This window comes from Mustelus asterias, chromosome 23 (assembly GCF_964213995.1).
Source record: "Mustelus asterias chromosome 23, sMusAst1.hap1.1, whole genome shotgun sequence".
In the NCBI taxonomy this organism is placed as follows: domain Eukaryota; kingdom Metazoa; phylum Chordata; class Chondrichthyes; order Carcharhiniformes; family Triakidae; genus Mustelus; species Mustelus asterias.
Genome location: NC_135823.1, coordinates 63,196,955 through 63,222,768, shown reverse-complemented (window position 1 = coordinate 63,222,768; position 25,814 = coordinate 63,196,955). Strand labels below are relative to the sequence as shown.

The 25,814-nt window shown below is 42.0% G+C and overlaps 1 protein-coding gene across 1 annotated transcript in view; it reads right to left on the bottom strand.

Annotated features, from left to right (window-relative positions):
• The window catches only part of LOC144510452 (uncharacterized), a 73,163-nt gene that overhangs the window by 15,220 nt on the left and 32,129 nt on the right, over positions 1-25,814 (bottom strand). Inside the window, exons 7-9 of the mRNA XM_078239895.1 lie at positions 17,876-17,970; positions 11,483-11,574; positions 6,385-6,469 (exon numbers count right to left, since the gene is read on the bottom strand). Coding sequence (XP_078096021.1) covers positions 6,385-6,469; positions 11,483-11,574; positions 17,876-17,970 — 272 coding nt within the window. The remainder of the gene's footprint in view (positions 1-6,384; positions 6,470-11,482; positions 11,575-17,875; positions 17,971-25,814) is intronic.

The window sequence follows — 25,814 nt, the reverse complement described above, 5'->3', positions numbered from 1 at the left end:
TAAACATCCCAGTAAAAATAAACAAACTCCCATTTAAGCAGCAATAAAAAGACTCCTCCAGACAAACTGGTGCCATTATGAAAAAACAACTGAAGCCAAAAAGGCCTGCCTACAACTGTAGAAAACATGATTTAGGGGGAAAAAAATCTCTTAAAAGGTACACTAACATCATACTCTCATTTTCCAAAAATCAAATTCTGATGAGGATCCACGGGTATTTTTATTTCTTATAGGATTCAATTCAGGGATCCATTATACCTTACTTCTCATATTACTTTACACAGGAAGTGACAAGGCCTCTGGAGAACGTGTGGCATAGGAATGAACAGCTAGTAGTATGGTGTCTAAAAAGGCAAATGAAAGCCATTCTTTGTTAACTCTGGGGATGAAATGAAAGATGTGCTCCATAATAAAGGAAAACTCAAGCCCAATTTACCAAATTTCACCAAGACCACACCTTGTTTTCTCTTTGATAGGGCAGTAATCTCATTCTTCCAGACTTCAGGGACACAGGATAATCAAGATGACAATTTGAGATTGCCTTCTGTAGTTTTCCACAATGGCCAGGAGTATTTTAATTTTATGGCTTAAAAAACAACATCTTCAAGCCACCATCCTGTTACCATATTAGAACTCAAGTAGTCAGGTAATGAAGGATAGATTATTGGAGCCTAATTGTAATAATTACAAGTTTTTATATTGAGACACCTCCAACAAAAAGCCACACTTTCAGTCTGCTCTTATAAGATGCCCATTGGTGAGTCCATAATTAATGCTCATCACCTGAATATAATGAACTTCCAAATGATATACAAATTAACATCTCAAATTAACTTTCTATGGCCTTTACATTCTAAGTGTGGTGAAGGAGGAAAAATATACAGATGGGTACACATAAGATGATGGCCTGGCACACAGTTACCTGGGAAAGAGACATTAAACAGACACTGACTTTTAGTACAAACAGTCACCTGAGATTAAAACATAAAGGACAGACAGCTATCCAAAGTTAAACATGCAGGAATCAAATCTTGCAGGAATCAAATCTTACAGGAAGCCAGCCAGGGCTTAAAGATAAGGACAATAGGGATAGATAATGAGATTAACTACAGGTGGGATCGGGAATACATAACTGCAGGAAAACCAATTACTGTCAACTACTGTATGAATAGACCGAAACTAAAGTCATTGATAGTCACTGACGTAGGAAATGTATCCATTCATAGAACAATGCGATGTTAACATGCTTATGTCTGTATCTGTCTGTATTTGTCTATAACGATGTGTTGATGTGTTTAACGATCGATCACCTACTTGATTACAACGAATCTATGATTCTATGATTCTACTTGATTACAACGATGTGATAATGGCTAGATGTCCGGTCCATCTATTGTGTAAAGGGTATAAAGATGGACCGCTCCTATTGTCTCATTGAGAGAAGGTAGCTGTTCAGAAGCACTGCGGAGTGCCAGTGCCTTTTCTCCACGAAGCTTCGTTAAATAAAACTGTACTGTTGAAACCTTCAAGCCTGACTCACAAGTGGCATTTTTCCCACAACATGTGGTATTCAGATTTGTGGTATTCAGATTTGAACACAATTCTCCAGCTACTAGTGTTTATAATAAAGATTTAGCTCAACTACCTTGCTTTTATATTCTATGCCATTACTAATGAAGCCAGGGATTCTGTGAGTACACAATGAATACCCGTCTATGAATAAAACAATGTTACACTCAGCAACAGGAAACATGAGCTTCACCAGTCTCGAGCTTCAAGTAGGTCTTCTGCACGGATATGCAGGTCCAGTTTGCAAAAGATTTTTTCCAGCTCATATTGGACTAATTAGCCATATTTAAACACATCACATCTGATTCTTAACTCCATTAATTCTAGTACAGGATTTTTTTCGACCAACACAGCGCAACTTGCTTTGTATTCTATGTCTATTAATAAAGCCCAGGATCTTAAGTTTTTCTTAAAAAATGCCTTCTCAACCTGTCCTGCCATCTTCAACTAATAGTGTCTGTTCCTGAATCTCAGTAAAATTGCTTCTTTTAGTTTACATTGTTGCTCTTCAGTCTCTATCAAAATGTGCAACTTCACAATTGTCATTCTCCATGCATCTGCCCACTTCAGCATGTTATCCATGCCCTCAAATGTATATTACTATTTTCCTCATCATTTACTTAATTCCTGTGCTTTCTGAACTCTGCAAATTTTGGAGTCATGACCCATATCTCCAAGTCAATATCTTTAATACATATCAAAGAGTAATGGTCTAGTTTATATTTCCTTCAATTTGAAAAACTACTATGCACCAGTTCTCTTTACTTTCTGCCCTTAACTAATTCAATATCCAACTGCTGGAGTCCCTTTAGTCAATGGGGTTTAGTTTCACTATCAAACAATGTGCATTTATATAGTGCATTGAATGTAATAGAATCTCCCACCCAAGATACTTTATAGGAGTGTTATGGAAAAATATTTGACACAGTTAGAGTGCACAAGGTATTTTTCATTTGTTAGCAAGTGTGAGGTAGCATAGCACATCAGCAGTATGAAAAAGCATGAGATAGGAGCTTGAAAAGCAGAGACTGCTGGGATAACTTGATATATGTTAGGCTAGACAAAGGACACAACAAAAACTAGTCCAGGCTAGCTCACATCAGTGGTGAGCCCAGTGTGCTGATACTATGCCTTTGTGAAATGCATTTTAATCATGCTTCTCTGCAGGATGTTTTGAGCAGTTCCTGGCATTTTGTCAGAGCCATTTTGTTTGCAGCCGGTGTTTTCTACTGTTACTGAAGCAGTAAAATTGATACTATATTTGTTTTAATCTGAACTAATTCAGATAAAAGTGTTCTGTTGTTTTAGTGTTCCCCTGGGATTGCGGAGTAGAGTTCGTCAGGTTGCCTTTCATAGACAATTCCAGCTTAGTTGTTTTCAGATGCTGTTTGGAGTTGAAAGGGGTATCTTTTCCTGTGTCTGAAGGCTGGAAGCTGCTAGAGACCAGATTTACTTCTGCTTTGCTGTCTTGAGGATATATCCTTCTCTGAAAACTGTGTGGATTTCTGTCCATAGGTGTTAAAATCACCTGGAGGAAGAAATAAAAGAGTCGAGAGTTGTTTGTGTGTATGTGTGCAGGGGGCGGTGGGAGCGGAGTTAAGGCCATATTTAGATTTATTGAATGGCAGAGCAGGCTTGATAGGTCAAATGGCCTACACCTGCTTCTACTTCATATAACCTTCAGAGGGGAGCAGAGACATAGAATGCACTATACAGGTGGGGGCTTTCATTGTCCATTAAGCATGCCTCAGTAGCACCACTATTGACTGAGCTCACTGAGTCTTGAACGACATGTGTCAGACTAGGCCTGTGCCAGGTAATGAGAAAACCAAGTGAGACAAGTTTATATGATCTCGTCCTATCAGATGCATCTGTCCACGATGGTATTAGTAGGAGTGACCACTACACAGTCCCTATCGAGAAGGAAGTAACATATTCACATTAGGACATGCACCATTATGTTGTGTGGTATAATGACTTTGCTAAATGGTACAGATTCAGAACAGATCTAGCAGCTCAAAACTGGACCAACCATGCAGTGCGTCATCAGCAGCAGAAATGCATTCAAACAATATTAGACACAGTCAACATGGATTTATGAAAAGGAAATCATGCTTGACAAACTTACTAGAGCTTTTTGAGGGTGTAACTCACAGAATAGATAAGGGAGAACCAGTGGATGTGTTGTCTGGATTTTTGGAAAGCTATAAAGTCCCACACAAGAGTTGTGTGCAAAATTAAGCACATGGGGTTGGGGGTAATATATTGGCATGGAAAGAGAATTGGTTAGCAGGCAAGAAACAAAGGAGGAATAAATGGGTCTTTTTCAAAGTGACAAACAGTGACAAGTGGGTTCTGCAGGGATCAGTGCTTGGGCCCCAACTATTCACAATATTCATCAATGGTTTTGATGAGGGAACTAAATATTTCCAAGTTTGCTGTCAAGACAAGATTTGGTAGGAATGAGTGGTGAGGAGGATGTTAAGAGACTTCAAGTGGGCAAATACACAGCAGATGCAGTAGAACATGGATAAATGTGAAGTTATCCACTTTGAAAGGCAAAACAGAATGGCAGAACATTATTTAAATGGTGATAAGGTTGGGAAACGTTGACATACCAAGGGACCTTGGTATCCTTGTACATCAGTCACTGAAAGCAAGCAAGTAGTTTGGAAGGCAAATAGTATGTAGGCCTTCATTGCAAGAGGGCCCAAGTATAGGAAGCAAGGATGTCTTATTGCAACTGTACAGGGCCTATTTGAGACCACATCGGGAGTATTTTGTGCAGTTTTGGACTTCTTATCTAAGAAAGGATATACTTGCCATAGAGGGAGTGTAGCAAGGGTCCACCAGACTAATTTCTGGGATGGCAGGATTGTCATACGAGGAGAGATTGGGTCAACTGGGCCTGTATTCACTAGAGTTTAGAAGAATGAGAGGGAATCGAATTAAATCGTATAAAATTCTGACAGGGTTGGACAGACTTGATGTAGGGATGTTGTTTCCTCTGGTTGGGGGGTTTGGGGTTCTAGAACAAGGGGGTCAGTTTCAGGATACAGAGTAGGCCATTTAGGATTGAGATGAGGAGAAAACTCTTCACTTAGAGGATGGTGAATCTGTGGAATTCTCTGTTACAGAAGGTTGTGGAGGCCAAGTCACTGAATATATTTAAGGAAATAGATAGATTTCCAGATTCTAAAGGCATCAAGGTGTATGGGAGAGTGCAGGTACATGCATTGAGATGGAGGATCAGCCATGCTCACATTGAATGGCAGAGCAAGCTCAAAGGGCAAAGCAGCATACTCCTTTTTCCATGCTTCTATCTGTAATCTCATAGCCTGGCTAATCCCTCACTCTATTACCATCGAGATTGAGCCAGGGAGCCAACCCTGATTCAATAAGGATCATAAGTGGGCATGTCAGGAGTAGCAGCAGATATATTAAAAATGAAGTACCAACCTGGTGGAGTTGCAAAATAGGACCACATGCCTGCAGAACAGAAGCAGCATGCATGAGAGTCAAGCTATTACACAAACAACAGATAGATCAAACCTCTGCAGGCCTGCCACATCCAGTTCTGAATGATGGTGGATAATAAAGATAACCAGGAGCCACAATAAATATTTTCATCCTTAATGCTAGGGCAGCACAGCATACATCAGTGCAAAAGACAAAGTTGAAGCACTTCCAGTCATCTTCAGTCGAAAACCTCGACCCAATAATCCATCATAGCTTCCTCCGGAGATCTCCAGCATCAATGACAGTCTTCAGCCAATTTGAATCACTCCGCAGGATATCATATAGTTGAAGGCACTCGATATAAATACTATTTCGGTCCTGATAACATCTGGCTGCATTACTGAACAACTGTGCTCCAGAACAAACCGCTAGTCAAGTTATACCAGTACACTTACAACATTGGGGAGGCTGTGGCATAGTGGTATTGTCACTGGGCAATAGATTGTTCTACCAGCTCTGCCTCTTCGTATTAGGGCATTGCTCTGGAGACCTGGGTCTAAATGCCACCATGGCTGGTGATGAAAGTTGAATGATGACTGTGAAATCAATGTTCATTATCATAAAAACTCACGTGGATAACTAATGTGTTTTAGGGATGGAAATTGGGCATCCTTACCTAGTCTGGTGACTCAAATCCCCTCTGAAATGGCTTAGCAAGCCTCTCAGTTGAAGGGCAATTAGGATGGGCATTAAATGCTGGCCCAGCCAACAATACCCACATTCCACGAAAAAAAAGGACACATCCAATTTGACCAATCACCATTCAACAGTCCACTGTCAAACAACAGCAAGGTAATGGAAGGTGTCATTGATAGCGCTCTCAAGCAGCACTTACTCACAATAAACCATTCACGAGTGCCCAGCTTGGGTTCCATTAAGGCCACTTAGCTCCAGACCTCATTACAGTCTTGGCTCAAACACTAAGATGTTACCAGATCAGGAGCCAATTTTTAGGATAGCAAGCATGGAAGTGATAGGTGAACAGGACCTGGTGCAAGTTTGTGCAAAAATGTATGGACTTTAAATTGGGCAATGGATTTTGTCTGCTCTTCGCAACCAACCTAGAATCATCTGAAGGCTACACTAGTTCTTGATTCCCTGTGAACAAATGCTACAGGTAAGTAAATAGTATTTTATATTGCTTGTACACAAAATATTAAATATTCACATTTTTATTTGATTTTCTTAATTACACACATTGCATATTAAAATTCCCCAATAGTTTAAAGAGGTAGATTGCTAAAATAAAAGTGATCTTCATTTATTGCTTTGAATCAGAACACAAGACAGCAGTACCTTTTTTCCGACTTTGATTGTTAATACACCATTCATCATCTTCTGTAAGGTCAATTACTGTTTTACTGTTTGGCAGGTTGCTCCTCTAAAAAAGAAAGCATTTATGTATTGTATGCTAATCAAATGTATTAAAGTGATCCACTTATGGACATCTTGGATTTAACAATAAGCAATTTATTTTCTCATTGAAAACAGTAGGATGACTACAGAATACATGCAGAATTTGTCTCCAATGGCCCTGTAGAAACAATTTAATTCCAAGGAATCCATTTAATCTTGGTCATCTCAAAAGGTATCAGTTGAATCCAGCTTTATGCATAACGACTATCTACTTTATTATACTAGTACATCAAATCTGTTGCTCTGTGCCCTGGCTGCGGAGATGTTAATATTTAAAGGTACAGGATGTTCCAATGCTTGTTACATTGGTTCCTGCCTAGTAAAAGGCGGGAACCTCTCAGAGTGTTTTGATAGGTCTCCCAGATCAGTTCAAGGGACAGTGAACCATTGTTCTGAAGGAGTCGGCTTTGGGGATCCAGCCAACTAGTTCCAGACAGGGACAGGCAGAGGTTCCAGTTAAGTTAAAGAAAGCTGTGGGGAGCAGATTTTAAGCAAAGAAGGCTGATGGGGCATTGGTAGCCCTTTTTTGGTGTTCTGTTTGGCACAGCAGTAGATCTGAAAGTGTGCTAGTAAGCATACTTGGAAAGCCAGGGAGAAGGAATTTCAGAAAACAATACTGAAAGCATATGAGATGGGCCCTTATTAAAACTGTCCGAGTGGGAGTGGCATCTGGAGAGAATCCCAAACCACAGATCTTCAAAATGTGGAGATTGAAAAGCCTTGTGAGTAAAACAAGTTGAGTGAGATTGGGTAACTCAGTGGGACTAACATCCGGATGGTTTCTTGAGAAATCCATCGACTCTGACTGAATCAGTGTTTTACTCTGATGTTTCTGACTACAGTTCGTCTACTTATGTTAGAGTACAAAATATATCTTTTAAATTGTTTTATTTTTCTGAACTAATACAGTAAAATTCTTTTTTTTTGCTTGTTCAAAACTGGTGGAATCTTATGGCCTTATTCCAAAAGCAGGTGTCTTGAATCTTAACCTTTATCTACATTAAGCAAAACATTATTGGTCGCCACCACATGGCCCCACCACATTTCAGACTCCGGCCAAGGATTGGAATATTAGTATGTGATGTACAAGATTATTGTTAAATTAATTCTTGAAGGTTCTTAGAGCTGGAGATTACAGATTGGGATGGGCAAAGTCATGGAGGGATCTAAAAGAAGGCAATTTTGAAGTTGAGATGTTGCTTAGCCAGGAACCAATGTAGATCCATAAGACTATAAGATATAGGTGCAAGATTAGGCCATTCGGCCCATCAGGCCTTCTCCACCATTCAATCATAGTTTCTCAACAGGTTCCCCTCCAAGCCACTCACCATCCTGACTTGGAAATATATTGCCCTTCCTTTGCCGTCGCTGGGTCAAAATCCTGGAATTCCCTCCCTAACGGCATTGTGGGTCAACCCACAGAGCATGGACTGCAGCGATTCAAGAAGGCAGCTCACCAGCACCTTCTCAAGGGCAACTAGGGATGGGCAATAAATGCTGGCCAGCCAGCGACGCCCGTGTCCTACAAATGAATAAAAAAAATCCATTTTCCGGTCTTTTCCCCGTAACAATCAAGAGCCTATCTATCGCGGTCTTAAATACACTCAATGAGCCGAGGGGTGAAGGAGGAACAGAACTTGATGCAATTACCACATGGGCAGCAGAGCTTTGGATGACCAATTGTATGAGAATTATACTAATATCCAAGAATAATTAGTGCTTAATCATGTTAACTATTGTAACCATTACGTTTCTGTTTCAATATTGGAATCTTATGATCTGGGAATTCTTATTGGATAGGACCTTGGGCCCTAAGGATTTAATGGTGCACATAGATCCATTATAAAGGGTATGAGTTTACAAAGACCCCATGGCAACTATCTGCATGCATTTTAAAATAGCCATACAATTAATTCAGGTAAATTATAAGAGCAAGGCATTAACTTGTCCTGGCTTAGTCACTGAAGTATTTTAGCAGAAACATTGTTAAACCCCTGATCTCAATTGCATATCTGAGAAACTATACGGACTGACTTTACTTAAAATTTTGAACTGCTGAAATACTGGTACAAGACGACAGCTTAAGATTGATCAGGATGTTTGTGCGAGAAGAAAACATACAAGTGAAAGGATCTGTTAAGGAAAGAAATGTAGTTACATTCCAAAGGAATACAGAATTTAGCTATTTGTGCAGTTTTGCATTCAAAACAGGATAACAGAAAACAGCCAAGAAACTCATTCTCATGTTGGAGAAAAAACACAACTGACCTCCTCACAACAATATAAATATATTACAGCAGAACCCAGAGAGGAAGAGACACAGAGGAAGACGCCACAATGTCCAAGCAAGTAGTGTGTTCCACGTCCAAGGTTAACATGAGATGTAAAACCTGTCCCAACTTGTTAACCAATACCTGGTTTAAGATTTATATTTTGTAATACATTGCAACAAACTAATCTGCACCTCTTGACTTTGGCATGTCAAAACCCCTGGAATTCACGTTGAATTCTTGCAATGGCCTCAAGTTTATGAAGAAAAGAAAATGAGACACCAGCCAGGGAGTGTTGGAACAATCAAGTCTTGGGGTAATAGACACAGATGAGAGTAAAGCCTCAGACAATTGCCAGAACGAAGAAAGAAAACTGGTCACCAAACCCCTCGTGACTCTCCCAGGCCACGCTGCATGCATATTCAAAACAATGTTTTGAACATAATTAGTGGGCTTGCAGCCCGATTCAAATAGCTCTCGCTAGTCACCCGCCTCCCCGGGATCTGTACCGGGTAGGTTTTCACACAGGTCCTCTAGCGTGTTGGGCCCCGGGGGTCAAGGAAGCACGACCAACTAATTCTTCAGCAATGAGAAGCATTCCCCCCTTGTCCCTGCCCCTCCCCCTAAACTCTTGGCAGTGCCAATAGTGCATTACTCCCTGATCTGGCACTTGGGCCCCAAGAGAGCTCAAGGAGTTAGGTCCAGTGGTCATTTGCCCTCTGCTGCTGCCAAAGTGCAAATGACAGGTTCCTCAAGGGTCTTGTGGTTGACCTCGCCACTCTCTGCCGGGATAGGGGTGCTGTGGCTGGATTGCCCCTTCTAGCCCTGGCAGACCTGAACATCACCCCTGACAGTGATTTTAGACAGCCCAGTGATCAATTTCTCCATTCCTGCCTGTCAGCTGTGCAGGTAACTTTAACCTCCAAGCTCCCACCGCCGCCACCCCACCACACACCCCCCCCCCCCCCCCCCCCCCCACCCCGACCACCACCTTTCACCAGGCAGGATTTTAAATCATTGCAGCACTCCATTCTGCACCAGAGATTTTCCAAAGCTGCAGGTGAGAGCAGACCCATTTGAAGTCCTCTGGCAGAGAGGAGATGTCAATTTCACTGGGGAGGGGGGTTTCTAGTCTGCCCAACTGTGCACTCAGCTCCATTGCATGCATACAGCCTTGATTTGAAGTTGCTGAGGCTTCCCAGCAAGCTGAAATCATTGAAACACTCTCCATTGCACTTGCAGTCTTTTGATCTGTAACAAATTCAACTTGTAATGTCTTGTAAAAGATTCAGCTGTCAGCTCATTGGATTTCTATCATCCTCCAGCCACCTATATTTATTTTTATTTCCCTTCACGGTTGAATGCACTTCAAGCACCCCATTGATCCTAACTTTCTCTTTGAAGAGGGCATTTTGATCATGGATTTCCACTTGGTCCATAATTGTGCTTGGCAAAGTGGTGCAATGGTTTGCTGTTGCCTTCTGCACTATGGCTGACCAGGAAACTCCTGTTTCTTAGGTCCTTACATACTCTGGGTGAAGATAGAAAAGTATTACCTAACACAAAAATGAAGAAGGGAAGTTCAGAGGTCAACAATCTAGCGAGCATCAAGTTGAGGGCTCGCAAGTTGAAGCTCAGGGAAAAGGGAAGCTCGGAAAGGACATGAGAGGAAATAGGAAATAGGCTGAAACTGGAGTAAGATAAGAAGTTCAGGATTTGGATGGGGAGAGACCTTTAGAAGTTTAGCCCAGTGAGCTGGGAATGGATGGAAGTAGCCGGGGCCACTGAACAGAGTCTCAGCTTCAGTAAAAACAAAGGGCGGAATTTAATCCAGCAGTAGAAAACTTGGTGGTCTAGCCTGCTTAATCATGCCAGGGGGCACTCCTAATTGACAGGGGGCACTCCTAATTGACAGGGGGCACTCCTAATTGACAGGGGGCACTCCAAGTGTGCCAGTTGGTCACTGGCAGGAAAATAAGTCAGCTGCAAATAAGTCAGAGGTGAGACGTCAAGTAGCGCTCTGCTCATCAGAATTTAGTGGCAACTCAGAGATTAAATGGAGTCGCATGGCTTGCCCATATTTCCTGAAGCAATCTACTGAGGTGCCCGCACGGTGAGGTACTCAGTGCCCAATCACAGAACCTGACACTTGGAAGGCAGTTTGTGTGTGCCGGCAAGGCTGGCCTTTGACCCCCCCCCCCCCCCACCCGCTCTTCCCTCTCTCTGTCTTAAGGTGACCGGCACTATTTCTTTGTACCTCCCCACAGAAGTAATGTGGGGTTCACAACACTCTCAAACTGCTAGGCAAGAGCCCGGTCAATGTTAAATCCCAAAGATGCCCATTAACCCCCTCATCCATGTTGTTGGGTGGGGAGGGATATGGAAGCAGACAGTGTAGAGGGGTTTAAGAAGATAGTTCATAGTGGAGAAAAGGAAGCATCGGAATCTTCAGTGAGCAGTTTTTGGCAGACAAAAGCAGGATTCGATAGTGCTTTGTGAGCCAGAGAATTGCTAACCCAGATGTCAGCTATTTATGTTAAAACTAAAAGGAGCAGAAATGAGGGTGAATAGCCAGGATGGGAGAGGGCAATGGGTTTTAATGGGACCAGGACATCAAAAAGTGGAGGCAAGAGTGCATAGCAACTCGCAACTCTGGGAAATTAATGTAATTAAAAGACAGTCAATGCAAAGAAACATCCCAGACTTACCTGTTTTACATCAACAACTTGTCTTTTACTATCAGGTTTCAAAGTCAGATAATCAGGAGACATTTCATTCCTTGGTGTTGTATTTATAATGTCTAGTAACAGAAAATAAATCAATAGTGAATAAAGCATTCAATGTTTATGTTGGCTATAGATTCATAATAGCAAAATTAAGGAAAATGGACTGGCTGAATTATCCCACAATCTTAAATATCATATTTGTATTGATATTAACATATGTTTGGAATTACTGGATAAATGTCTGAGCAGATATTTTGTTCAGGTCTCTCCTTTCATAGAACTTAAACAGATGTTAAAAAAATGTTACTCTACGCATTATGTCTCCATTAAAATAGCAGAGATACAATTGTCAAATGAACCTGTTAAATGCTCATCCATTAATGACCGCCAAAGGTAATTTCTAAACTCATTATCAACCTCTGACAGGGAATAAACACAGTAGATCACGGGATGCATTTGAAAGTTTTAGGTCATCAAATTTAATAATGTCACAACAAGAACACTGTATAACATTTAGGCAAAGGAGGGTTGGGGGAGATGTGAGGAAAAGTGTTTTTAAACCCAGAGAGTGGTGATGGTCTGGAATGCATTGCTTAGGAGGGCGGTAGAGTCAGGTTGCCTCACATCCTTTAAAAAGTACCTGGATGAGCACTTGGCACGTCATAACATTCAGAGTTATGGGCCAAGGACTTGCAGATGGGATTAGGTGGGAGTTCAGGTGTTTCTAATGTGTCAGTACAGAATTGATGTGTCGAATGGCCTCTTCTGCACACTATAATTCTATGATTCAAAAGGCTGGAAAAACTCAGGAGGTCTGGCAACAGTCATGTTAGACTTGAAAAAATTAAGGCTTTCTCTGTCCACAGATGCTACCTGAGCAGTTGAGTTTTTTCAGTACTTGTGATTTCTTCTCAGATTTCCAGCATCTGCAGTATTTCACTTTTATAAGATTTAGGAATTTGGGTCAATGGCCCATGGCTCCCTTTAAATGCAGCGTTGATTTTATACTACCTGCATTGTTATACAATATATCTCCTCTATGGAATTGAGTAAATCAAACAGTAAACATATAAAATGTATAAATTAACTGATTGGTGGGATATTGGAGTCTCCATATTTAGTAGCTAACCTCAAATGTAATTTGGTTGCAGGAGATGAGAGCAGGTTACCAATTCCCACCACAGAAGAGTTGAACTAAGAGGGTGAATTTATAGAGATTCATAGTTATTATAGCACAGGAAAGGGCATTTAGCCCATCAAATCCATGATGGCTCTCTGTAAAGAAATCCAATCAGTCCCATTGCCCTACTCCATCCCAAGTGCCCACTCAGTTTCTTTTTGAAATCATTCATAATCTCTGCTTAAAATACCCAAGTCAATGAGTTCCTGGTCATTCTATCCTCCTGCATCAATTGCCTAAGCACTTAAATCTGTGTCCCTCTAATCTATGTACCATCAGCTAATGGAAACTTCTTTTCGTCCACCTTGTCTAAACTGTCACAATCTTGTGCACCTCTATCAAATCTTCCCCTGATCTCCTTTGTTCTAAGGATTACACAGCTTCTCCAGCTTAACCTTGTAGCTAAAATCCCTCATCTCGGGAATCACTGGTAATTTTTCTCTGCAGCCTCTTAAGGGCCCTCATCCTTAGGTTTGGTGACTAAAACAGGATACAATACTCCAATTGTGATTTAACCAGAGGTTTATACAGGTTCAGCAGAAGCTTTGATACTAAATATCATTATTTGTGAAGCCCAAGATCCTACATGCTATGCTAACTGTTCTCTTAATATGTCCTGCTTTCAAAGATATATGCACAAGAACTCCCAGGTCCTCTGTCCCTGTACACTCATAGAACTGTGCCATTCAGTCTATACTGCCTCTCCCAATCCCTCCTGTGCATCTTCTCACATTTCTTTGTATTAAATTTCAGCTACCACATCTGCCCATTCTGTTTGCCCATGTCCTGCTGCAGTCGATTGATGTTACCCTCACTGTCAGCCACACCTCCAAGTTTGGAACGATCAGCAAATTTTGAAATTTTACTCTGCATTCCAATATCGAAATCATACAATCATGACTTCCTGTTTTCTGTCCTTAAGCCTTTTTTAAATCCAAGCTTACATTGGACCTTCCTATTGCAAGAGCTTTAATTTTGTTAAGTTAGCCACTTATGTGGTACTTTATTAAAAACTTTTGTTAAAATTCATATGTACAACATCAATGTCTCTGTTACTTCACCAAAAAATTAAATTAGGTTAGTCAACTACGATCTACCATTTACAAATCTATGCTGTCTGTCCTTAATTAACTCAAGTACCTGTTGATTATTTTTCCTGATTGTTTCGAAAACCATGTGCATCATTTAACCTGCCTGTAGTTACCAGGAATATCCTTACCCAAGAAAGTGTGTCATATTCGCCACGCTCCAATCCTAACACTTCCCTCCTATTTAGTCAAGATTGGAAGATTATGACAGGCCCTTCCATTAGCTCCATTCTCACTTACTACAGCAACCTGGGATGCAAGCCACCTGGACCAGGGGACACATCCATTTTAAGTATAGCCAGCTTTTCCATCCAATCCATTACCTCTACCATCTCCGTTTCTACTAATATCGTGTCAGCATCCTCTTCCTTGTTAAACACTGATACAAAGTACTCATCATTAAATGCTAGCCTTGCCCTATGCCTTTAAGTATACATCACCTTTTTGTCCCCAATAAGATTTAGTGCAGCAGGACACTCTTGGGAATGTCCTATGTGGAAGTCCCTAGGGTGTCCGGCTGAAACCCATCCTCCCTGTAGATGCCCAAAGGCTCCTTCTTGACTCCTTGAGAAAGGGCACCTGTAGGGACGTCAAGATGCTCTGCCCCGCCCCACTCTTTCCTAGCTACTGATGAATCCCACTAATACCGATTGCCATGGTTTGCATTCCAAGCATAAATCCAGCCAAACCTGCTGGACAAGGTCTCCATGATGGCCACTGCCTTTCCCATGGTGACCAAGTGCTCGCACATCAGAGTCTTGATATCGGACAGAATGTGGAATGATGACTACATCCTTCACTCCAGTCTTCTGAGTGACTCTTGCATCTTTGCCTGTCAATGCATTTCCAGCAGTGTTGGTGACCTCTTGCAGAACTCCAGCAGTCCTTACATTGAGACCTGGGCTGTCATGCCTTCAGTTGCTATGAGATGTTCGTGAGATGTTCTTCAGAAGTTAACTCCAAGTTCAATCTAGAGCCATGACCCACTGAGATGTCTGTCTCTGCGCTGGTGGAGAGTGCGGGTGAACACAGTGACTGTTCTTCTTGCCTTTGCTCATCAGCATCCTTCTCCAAGGTGGGCTGGGGCTTATGTTGGCCCTCCTGGTAAGACTTGACCTGCTGATGCAAATTAAGATTAAGGCAGATTAAGTCCATGAGCAAGTAGATGCAGATTAAGTTCATGAGCAAACAAAATAGAAGATTCGAAGTCATGCACTGTGAATTTTAGGATATAATGGAACTAAGTTCACATCTGTACTAGGTTGCTTGGAGAAGCAAGTTCGTCATCCTCAGTCAAATCAGCAGAATCCTCCTCAAATCTGGTGAGCTCAGTGATGCTGCAGCCCCTCTTCCAATTTGGGACCTTGCCCGCTCTTGTTGTGGGCAAGCTGGCCCTGCATAAAGACAAAGTTTTGAGATGGATGCAGAAAAGGCCGGGTAGGATGCATGCCCCCTGTGTGTGGTGAACCCTCCCAGAACAGGCCAAGGATGGAGTTTGTGCAGCAGAATAGATGAGATGGTGGTGGTGAAAGTATGCGAGAGAGTGCCGTTGGATCTCACACATACTTAGCAGGAGACTCCTGAACAGTGCAGCCCTTTGAGTTCATGGTGCCATGATGGGAATTTGAGATTGAAGAAGCTGAGTATTAATTGAAGATCGTTCATTCTCTTTCTACACTGAATTGCATTGCTGGGATGGTTGCCAGCCATGCTGACCCACTCTGTTATCACCTTCTAGGTCAGAGAAGTGTGCTGCTCCATCTGTTGGGAACTGCAGATCCCAGTGTTTGTGCACTCCTCTGATTAAAGCGTCCTCTGGTTAAAGCCAGATGCAGCCTTCTTCTTGCATGCAGCCATCTTGATAAATCTCCTGAAGGTAGGAAATGTGTGGCTCAAGTGGTGCTTAAATATGGAGCAGACCTTCAACTGCATTAGGTAAAGGCAGGACAATTAAATCCATTCCAACCTGCCACATGATTTAGTGAGATACTTGTCTATGCATAATTAATGAGCTTTCGAATGTGCAATCGGGTATGATTTCTTACTAGCCAAACCAGCAGGAAAATGTGCTGTGGTACCCACCCAACACTGTACCGTTTCAAAAATTGAAAATTTAACCAATGTATTTGGCCTGAGGTTTGCATGAAGTCACATGATATGCAGCATCAATTTCTTTTGATTTCATCATATGTTCTATCAACCTCATCATCCAAAGAGCCCTGGCTCATTTGCCTTGTGCCCTTGTTGTACATCATTTCAAACATCATCCAGTGTTCCGTTAGTTTCTCCTGATCAGTCTTTTGTTCCATTCTATCCTGACTAGATTCCCCCCTTCATTTATTCCAATGAAGTTTGTTCCTCCACAACCTCACAAACACACTGGTCCCAGTTCTGCTGAGGTGCAATCTGTTCCTTTTTGAATGGTTGCCTCATGCTCAGTACTGGTCCCAATGTCCATAAGACCATAAGGCATTCAAGCAGAATTAGGCCACTCGGCCCATCAAGTCTGCTCCACCATTCGATCATAGCTGATATTTTTCTCATCCCCATAACCCTTGATTCCCTTATTAATCAAGAACCTATCTCTGTCTTCAAAGACACTCAATGACCTGGCCTCCACGGCTTCTGCGGCAAAGAGTTTCAGATTCACCACTCTGGATAAAGAAATTCCTCCTCATCATTTAAAGAATCGTTCCTTTAGCCTGAGGTTGTGCCCTCTGGTTCTAGTTTTACCTACTAATGGAAACGTTCACTCTATCCAGACCTCGCAGTATCCTGTCAGTTTCAATAATATTCTCCTTCATCCTTCTAAACTCCAATGAGTACAGACCCAGAGTCCTCAACAGCTCCTCATATGACAAGCTCTTCATTCCAGAGATCATTCTTCTGAACCTCCTCTGTTTCCAAGGCCAGCACATGCTGCCTTAGATCCCGTATCAAAACTGCTCACAATACTCCAAACGGGATCTGACCAGCCTCAGAAGTACATCCCTGCTCTTGTATTTTAGCCCTCTCGACATGAATGCTAACATTGCATTTGCCTTCCTAAATGCCGACTGAACTTGCATGTTAGAACGTCCTTAGAATCTGACAGCATCTGCGGAGAGAGAATAGAGCCAATGTTTCGATTCAGAATGACCCTGGTGGAGTAGAACGTTTCTGATATTGATTTAAAGAAGTTTCCATTACAAATATTGGATTGCCTACAACATCATTGATGGGGTGTTGGGAATCTTACAGAAGTGAATGGTTTCAAAAATCAGTAAAAGTAAACTCTTTCTGCCGAAAACAAATGTGGCAATTTTGATCAAAGTGTGACAGGCATTTTCTATTCCAGCATATTAAGTGTGACACCACTACATACAATGTATTAAAGTAACTGCATTTGCTAAATAAAATCTTCTACTAGGTGTACAAAATTTACTTTGATCTGAGGAAATAAGCAGATGATATTTTGCCAAATGTATTCAACTTTGCAAAATTGCTTCATCTCAAGTTCCCATCTCCAATCTATGTTCCTTAACAAAGTGTAAATACGTGACCAATTCACACATTACTACAGCTTTCAACTATTTGCTTGGAGGTGTATAGGGATACTGCAGGTTCACTTTCTCTTACTTCAATTTATTTTTGTTTAGCATCTCCCTATGTGCCCTTGTTGAGTAGAATCTCACCTTGTGTAATATTAAATCAATTCTATGGTTAGTGAAGAAAACATTTCCAACCAGAATTTCTGCAGAGGTTCTCCTAATCTCCTGCTGTAGCTTTGATGACCATTTACGTTGTTTCAACCGGGGAATTTTCTGCAGTTGTGGCCCTAGATCAGGGGGTACCCTGTAGAAAACTATTTTAAGGAGAATAGTTTTACTTCCTCCCTCACCCCTCTTTATTTTCCAGTATTGGTGTTCTCTCAGCCATACATCATTCTCTCTCCTTCCTCTGGAGAAACGCTTGCACTTTACCCATTACTTTATCTATTGATGGGACTATGATCAGGTACTCAGTTGAGTGAACCAGCAAATTAAAGTGATGGGATGTTGCAGTCCAATATCTGAAATAGCGAGCAAGTCTAATAAATTCCATCTCCTTGCTATTTAAGTTAGTTACCACAGTAATTTGTACTTGGAGTTACAATATCCAAATTCTTTGGTAATGGAACATTCCATTCGATCTTTGCATCTTCAGCCATGGAATTTGAAGTTCTGAGGAAATAATATTGAAAAAAAAGGGAACATTAATCCATTATCAGTGAGATATTATATTATATTTTAGTTTTCACCATCCAGGTAGAAGTTTTCTGAAGCACATCGCCTGGTTATTTCAAAACACAACCAATTATAATTTGTTTCATTACAAAATAAGTGATCTGAGTGTTCTTTCTATATATTACCACACTGCACAACGAGCACAATTTATTGAAATACCCAACATTGGTTAGTACTGCTGCCTCAGTGCCTGGGATCCAGGTTCAATTCCAGCCTTGGATCACTGTCTGTGTGGAGTCTGCACTTTCTTCCAGTGTCTGCATGGGTTTCCTCCGTGTGTTCTGATTTCCTCCCACAGTCCAAAGATATGCAGATAAGATTGATTGGCTAAATTGACTGCGAGTGTCAGGGGGATTAGCAGGGTAAATGAGGGTTACGGGAATAGGGCCTGGGTGGGATTGTGGTCGGTACAGACTCGACGGGTCAAATGGCCTCCTTCTGTAGGGATTCTATGACCTGCTTGTAGGTTCATTTGGTAACTGTATAAGCTTAGAAAATACATAGTTGCATTAAAACATCAGTTGTCTTAGGTAAGCAGTTAAAGCGAAAGGGAGGATGATCAAGAAGGAACTGTGGGGTGCAATGAAGTGGGGGGGGGGGGGGGGGGGGGGCAAATGGGGAAAGCAGTGACCTATGGTTTTAACATGGATCCAGGAGGAGCATATTCCAGTTTCACATTCAGTCAAGTGTGCTAACTTACCCTTTCTTCTGGCTGGCTTCAGCAGTCCCTTTAAGGATCGAATAGGTAGACCATGTAGATCTAGTTCACCTCTATGGTGCCACCATTTCTAAGGCAACCAGTTTAAAAAAAAGGAAATTCAGTCTGGTGTTTGTCCCCTTTATGGGGCAATCTGCCGAGAGGGTCACGTGACTCAGTAATCAGAGGCCAGAATTAGGGATCACCCTAGCAAGCATGGGCTTCTGTATTCAGTTTGATCCTGGAAGCTAACTGGCAGCCAGTTAGCCTCTGCATTATAGTTACATATAAAGGCTGCAGCTATTGTTTACCTAACTGATGAACAGAAACTATTATGTTGGCGATGAGGACAAAAAAGGTCAAAGTTGAGAGTATAAAGTCATGTTGAAGCTCAGTTCAAGTTGAGAAACAAAAAAATTGTTTGTAGGCATGCCCCAATTCAGACTGATAAGTCCTTTTGATGCCTCTATGGAGGATTGGACGCAATGCATTGAATGTTTAGGCTACTATTTATAGGCCAATGGAATAGAGGGGGAAGGGAAGAGAAAGGCAATCCTTCTGAGCTCACGGGGGACCAAGGCCTACAACTTAATGTGCAGCCTCACTTCCACAAGCACAGGCAACTCTATAGAAATCATAGAAACCCTACAGTGCAGAAGGAGGCCATTCGGCCCATCGAGTCTGCACCGACCACAATCCCACCCAGGCCCTACCCCCACATATTTTACCCACTATTCCCTCTAACCTACGCATCCCAGGACTCTAAGGGGCAATTTTTTTTTTTAACCTGGCCAATCAACCTAACCCGCACATCTTTGGACTGTGGGAGGAAACCGGAGCACCCGGAGGAAACCCACGCAGACACGAGGAGAATGTGCAAACTCCACACAGACAGTGACCCGAGCCGGGAATCGAACCCGGGACCCTGGAGCTGTGAAGCAGCAGTGCTAACCACTGTGCTACCGTGCCGCCCTAACTGTGCTACCGTGCCGCCTCTAAGTCATTCACTGAGACAGTGGATTGATAAAAACACACTACCACCTGACGCCATTGGTAATATTGCAGAGAGTCCCGGGGGAAACTATTGCAACTTGCCAAGTAAATCCCAGAGCACTGCGATTTCAGAGCCACTCTCAATGATATGCTGTACGGCTGTTTAGTCTGCGGGTAAATAACGAGGCTTTAAAAAGGAAGCTAGCAGCTTAGACAGATACAGATAGCACTGGCAATGGAGAGCGCTGAGAAGGGTGCACAGGAGCTTCAAAGCAAGCAAAATGGAACAGTTCACCAGTTAGGACAGGAATCAGTGGGACCAAAAATAAAGATGTAATTTTAAAGCGGGAAGCAAACACAGCCATCAATAGAGTGAGAAAATTTGGAAGAGCCAATCAATCACCTAAGGTTGAAGGATAGTGTTACCGGTGCAGAGGTAATCATTCCCCTGAAGCCCGCAGGTATAAAGGGGCTGAATTGTTTTGCTACAGGAATGGCCACTTAAGGCACCAACGTAAAATAAAGTCTAGTCAAGGCAGTAACATCGCAACTAACAGTAATACATTGCAAGTGCACAATGTGGAAGAGTCCAGTACTGAGGATTTAAGTATTCACTCATTATTCAATATGAAAATGGGAAAGGTAGCCCTCATCACGGTGATTCTTTTGGTAAATGTTAAGTCCTTAAAGATGGATGTTGATGCAGGGGCCTCTGCCACGGTGATAGGAGAACACACATTTTGATATTTATAAGAAGGAATCCAGCCACTATTTGGAGGGGTACTGCAGCAAAGTTAACAACTTACACAGGGGAACCCATCATGATAAAGGGTACTATCACAGTACCTGTAAGCTATTGGCAGCAGTCCACTCAGCTCCCAGTAATAACAGTATCAGGCCAAGGACCAAGTCTTATAAGTTGTGACTAGCTCAAGATAATCAAATTAAATTGGATGGAGACCTTCCAAGTGCTAAGTATCTTGTTTGAGTTAATGAAGTATGAGAGCATTTTTTGCAACAAGTTAGGTAATATAAAGGCCTTCCAGGCAACGATCTATGTAGATCCAGAGACAATCCCTCACTTTTTCTTTAAGAGCAAGACCAATGCAATATGCCCTGCAAGAAAAGTTGGACATGGAATTGAAGAGATTGGAAGAACTAAGTTTCATCTAGCCAGTTCAATTCATAGAGAGGACAGAACCCGTAGTCCCAGTGATAAACTTGACAAGATCATCCACATTTCTGGAGATTACAAATTAACAGTTAATCATGCTGCCAAGTTAGATAAGTATCTAATCCCCAAATTGGAGATTTGTATGCAAAACTGGCTGGCCAGTCTTATACAAAACTGGATATGAGCCATGCATGTCAGCAACTTCAGTTAGACGATGATTCCTGAGGTTATAATAAACACGCACAATGGTTTGTTCCAGTATACATGCCTCCCTTTGGTATTGTTGGCATGTGTTCAATGGAAATTCTACTGCAAGGACTGCTGCCAGTTGTAGTATATCTGAATAATGTTGTGATAACTGGATCGACAGAAGCTGAGTCCCGAGCTAACAAGAGAAGGTGCTAAAGAGATTTCAAGAGGCTGGAGTTCACCTCAAGAAGCAGAAATTTCTTTTTCAAGCAACTGAGGTAGCCTGTCTAGGGTATTGCATAGATGCACAAGGATTATGCCTCATGGAAGATAAGGTCTGAGCAATAAAAGACGCACTAGCCCCCAGAAGCCCATCTGAGCTCAAGTAATTCTTGGGAATGGTGAATTACTATAGACATTTTCCACTAAATTTATTGATATTATTGGCCCTCTTGCAATTACTGCTAAAGAAGCAGCAGCATTGGTTTTGGAAGACGCCCCAGAAAGAACCTTTTAACAGTGAGGCAATTGTTACATTTAATCAAGTTTATTGGTACATTTTGACCCATCTAAGGAATTTCTGTTAACCTGTGATACCTTTCCATGTCAGTGCAGTATTGTCCCACAAGATGGATGTTGGATCTGAAAGACCTGTAGAGTATGTCTCGAGAACACCCCCCCACCGAGGCCAAAAAAGGTTACTCTCAGATTGAAAATGGTGGCTCATCAATGGTATACAGGGTAAAGAAGTTCCACAGCACATGTATGGGAGCCATTTTACTATTGTTACAGACCACAATGTTTTTAAAGAAGACAAGGCAATTCCAACAATGGTGTCAGCAAGAATTCAGTGTTGGCTGTTAATTCTGTCTGGCTACAAACATCATTCAAGCTTGTAACACATCATGGATGTGGGTGCGCTTTGGCATGTGCCAGTGTAACACCTCCCCCAATACTGCAGTAAATTGTTATGGTGTTTAATTTCTTGGACACCTTGCCAGTCTCACAGCAAATCCAGCCCAGCAGGGATCTATGTGAGGTACAGGATATTAATAGGTAAGGCCTGTGAGCCAGTTTCTAAAGAAATGGAACCATATTATGTATGAAAAGATGAATTAAGTTGCAAAGCTGGCATCATACTTTGGGGAGCCAGAGTAGTCGTTCCTGTACCAGGAAGGGAGTTGCCCCTAGCTGAACTGCATTGTGCCCATCCGGCTAGATCCAAGATGAAGATGCTCACCAGGAATTATGTATGGTGGCCTGGCATTAATGCCAACATTGAGAGTCTAGTGAAGCACTGTGAACAGTGCCAAGTGCAACAAAGGTCACCTGCTACAGCCCCTTGGGAATAGCCAGGCTGCTCATGGGTACGAGTTCATGTTGATTATGTGGGGCCATTCTTGGAACATAATGGCTGGAATTTTACCATCCCACCCGCCACAGGAATCGGAGCGGGCAAAGAGTGGACAAAGGAAAGGTCAGTTGACCTTGAGCTGGATTTTACAGTTTCAGGGTGAGTGAAGCTGTAAAATCCCGCCCAATGTTTCTGCTCTTGTTGATGTCCATTCAAAGTGGATGGCAGTATTTGAAATGAAGTCTACGACGTCACACACTACAATTGACAAAATGCGTCAGTGTTTGATAATGGAACAGCCTTCACGGGTGCTGAATTTCAAAATTACACCTCCTTAAATGGTAGCGAGCACATCATGACTGCAACCTACCTTCCAATATCCAACAGACTGGATAAATGAGCAGTCCAAACCTTCAAGCAGTCAGGGTTGACCCTGGAGACCAGAATCTCATGATTCCTTCTGGGCTATTGTGGTAGCGAGCCTCTTTAAGGGGTGAGGTTTCGGAGGGTCATGGACCCATTTGGCCAATCGGGCTGAAGAGCGCGAATCGGTACCCAAATCTAGACGCTGATGAGGAGCTTGACTTGTCAGCCCCCCTGACACTGAAACCTTTGAGGAATTCCTAGAAATAGTAAAAGGGCATCATCATTCAAAGGCCTCGGTGACTATGCAGAGTTATAAAGTTAATTCGATGGCAAGAGGCCTCAGAGAGGTGATAGCAGCTTCTGTGGTAAGGTCGAGGCAAATGGCTGAACATTGTGAACATGGATCTGCCCTTAATGTTGAGAGACTAGCTAGTCTGTGGGGTGAATAATATGGCCATACAGAAGAAATTGCTGGCAAACAGATTTAGCTCTAAAGAAGGCATTAGAAATTGCCCTTGCTATGGAAAAAGTGAAGAAAAAGACATGATGGAACTTCAAAGTGTGCAAGCTGGTGAGGTCCATCAAGTTGGGAGGGAAATTACAAATGACAGTAAAAGGCGGTATTTAACAGACAAAGTAGTACAGAGCCAGACAGAATGCAGAGGTATAGAAGGTGTGAACTGCAAACCAAGAATGAAGATTGCTATCAGTGTGGAGGAGCAAGTCCACAGAAGGCATATAGAATTAGGGAACCTGTGTGTTACATCTGTGGCAGAAAGGGACATATAATAAATGCAAGCTAAACAGGATCTGTCTAGCACTAGAGAGAGAAAAAAAATCCCGCTCCAGTACAATGCGTTGAGAATAATTCTAGTCTACAATCATCTGATTCTGATAAGGTAATGCTATCCAGTAAGAATTGTTGACTGGCTTCTGTGTCAACAGTGGCACTGTTTTAGCCACATGCATGAATTTTAGTAGAAAAAATGTCCTTTGTACACTCTCACAATCCAAATAAACATACTTTACATGTGTTTCTTTAAATATAGAAATTGAGAAACTTGGAAAATAGCAGGAGTAGGCCATTTGTTATGATAATGGCTCATCGGTTCCCCCCATATCCTTTAATCCCAAGGGCTATAGAACTCATTCTCGAGTTCTGGGTTGGAAATTCCATCAACTCACCACTTTGAGGGAAAAGATCTCAGTACTTAATGGTTTACCCTATTTGTTTTTTTAGACTGCAACTCCTGGTTCTGGATTCTTCCACTATCAGGAGCAGCCTTCCTACATCTAACCTGTCTATTCCTGTTAGAATTTTATAGGTTGCTATGAGATCTCCCTCATTCTTCTAAACACCAGTGAATATAATCCTAACCGACTCAAATCTCTCCTCATACGTCAGTCTCGTTAACCTTCTCTGCACTCCCTCCACAGCAAGAACATCCTTCCTCAGATAAGGAGCACAAAATTGTACACAACATTTCAGATGTGGTCTCACCAAGGCCTTGTACAATTGCAGCATGACATTCCAACTCCTGTACTCTAATCTTCTATGAAGGCCAACATACCATTTGCCTTCTTTACTGCCTGCTGCACTTGCGCTCTTACATTCAGTGCTTAGTGTACGAGGACACCCTGGTCTCATTGCACATTCCATTCTCTCAATTTATAACCAGATAATAATTGGCTTTCCTGTTATTGTTAACAAAGTGGATAACCTCACATTTACCACATTATAATGCACAAGTGATGCATTTGCCCACTCACTCAACTTGTCCAAATCACACTGAAGCATCTCTGCATCCTCCTCACAGCTCATCTACCACGAGCTTTGTGTCATCTGCAAATTTGGAGATATCACATTTAGTTTCATCTAAGCACTGACCCCTGCTTACCCCACTAGTCACTGCCTGCCATTCGGAAAAAGACCCATTTATTCCTACTTTTTGTATCAGTCTGCCAACCAGTTTTATATCCATCTCAATACACCATTTGCTTTAATTTTACATGCCAATCTCTTATGTGGGACTTTGTTGAAAGCCTTCTGAAAGTCCAAATAAAATCACACCCACTGCCAGCCCCTCATCAACTCTGCTAGTTACATCCTGAAAGAATTCCAGTAGATTTGTCAAGCATGATTTCCCTCTTGTAAATCCATGCCGACTCGGTCCAATCCTACCACCATTTTCCAAGTGCTCTGACAATGGACACTAGTATTTTCTAGAAACTGGTCTTTTACCATGGACACCAGTATTTTTCCCACTACAGACGCCAGGCTAACTAATCAATAATTACCCGTTTTCTCTCTGCCTCCCTTTCTAAATAATGGGGTTACATTTGCGACCCTCCAATAGACTCTAGATGTTCTAGAGTCTATAGAATCTTGGAAGATGACCACCAATATATCCACTGTCTCCTGGGCCACTCACTTAAGTACTCTGGGATGTGGATCATCATGCCTGGCGATTTATCAGCCTTCAATCCCAATCTCCCCAACACCATTTCCCTACCAATACGGATTTCCTTCAGTTCCTCCCTCTCACTAAAGTGTTCCCCAACATTTCTGGTCCATTATGTGTGTCCACCTTTATGAAGACAACCAAAATATGCATTTAGTTGGTCAGCCATTTTTTTGTTCCCCATTATAAACTGCCCGGTTTCTGACTTTAAAGGACCTACATATGTCTTCAATCTTTTTCTCTTCACACCTCTACAGAAACTTTGACAATCTGTCTTGATGCTCCCTGCAAGCTTACTCTCACACTCTATTTTCCCCTTTGTCCTATGTTGAATTCTAAACTGCTCCCAATCCTCAGGTCTGTTGTTTTTTCTGGTCAATTTGTATGTCGAATACTATCTCTAATTTCCCTTGTAAGCCATAACTTGGCCACCTTTCCCATTTTATTTTTGTGCCAGACAAGAATGAACAATTGTTGCTGTTCATCCATGCGCTCTTTGAATGTTTGTCACTGCCGAGCCACCGTCTTTCCTTTAAGTAACATTCC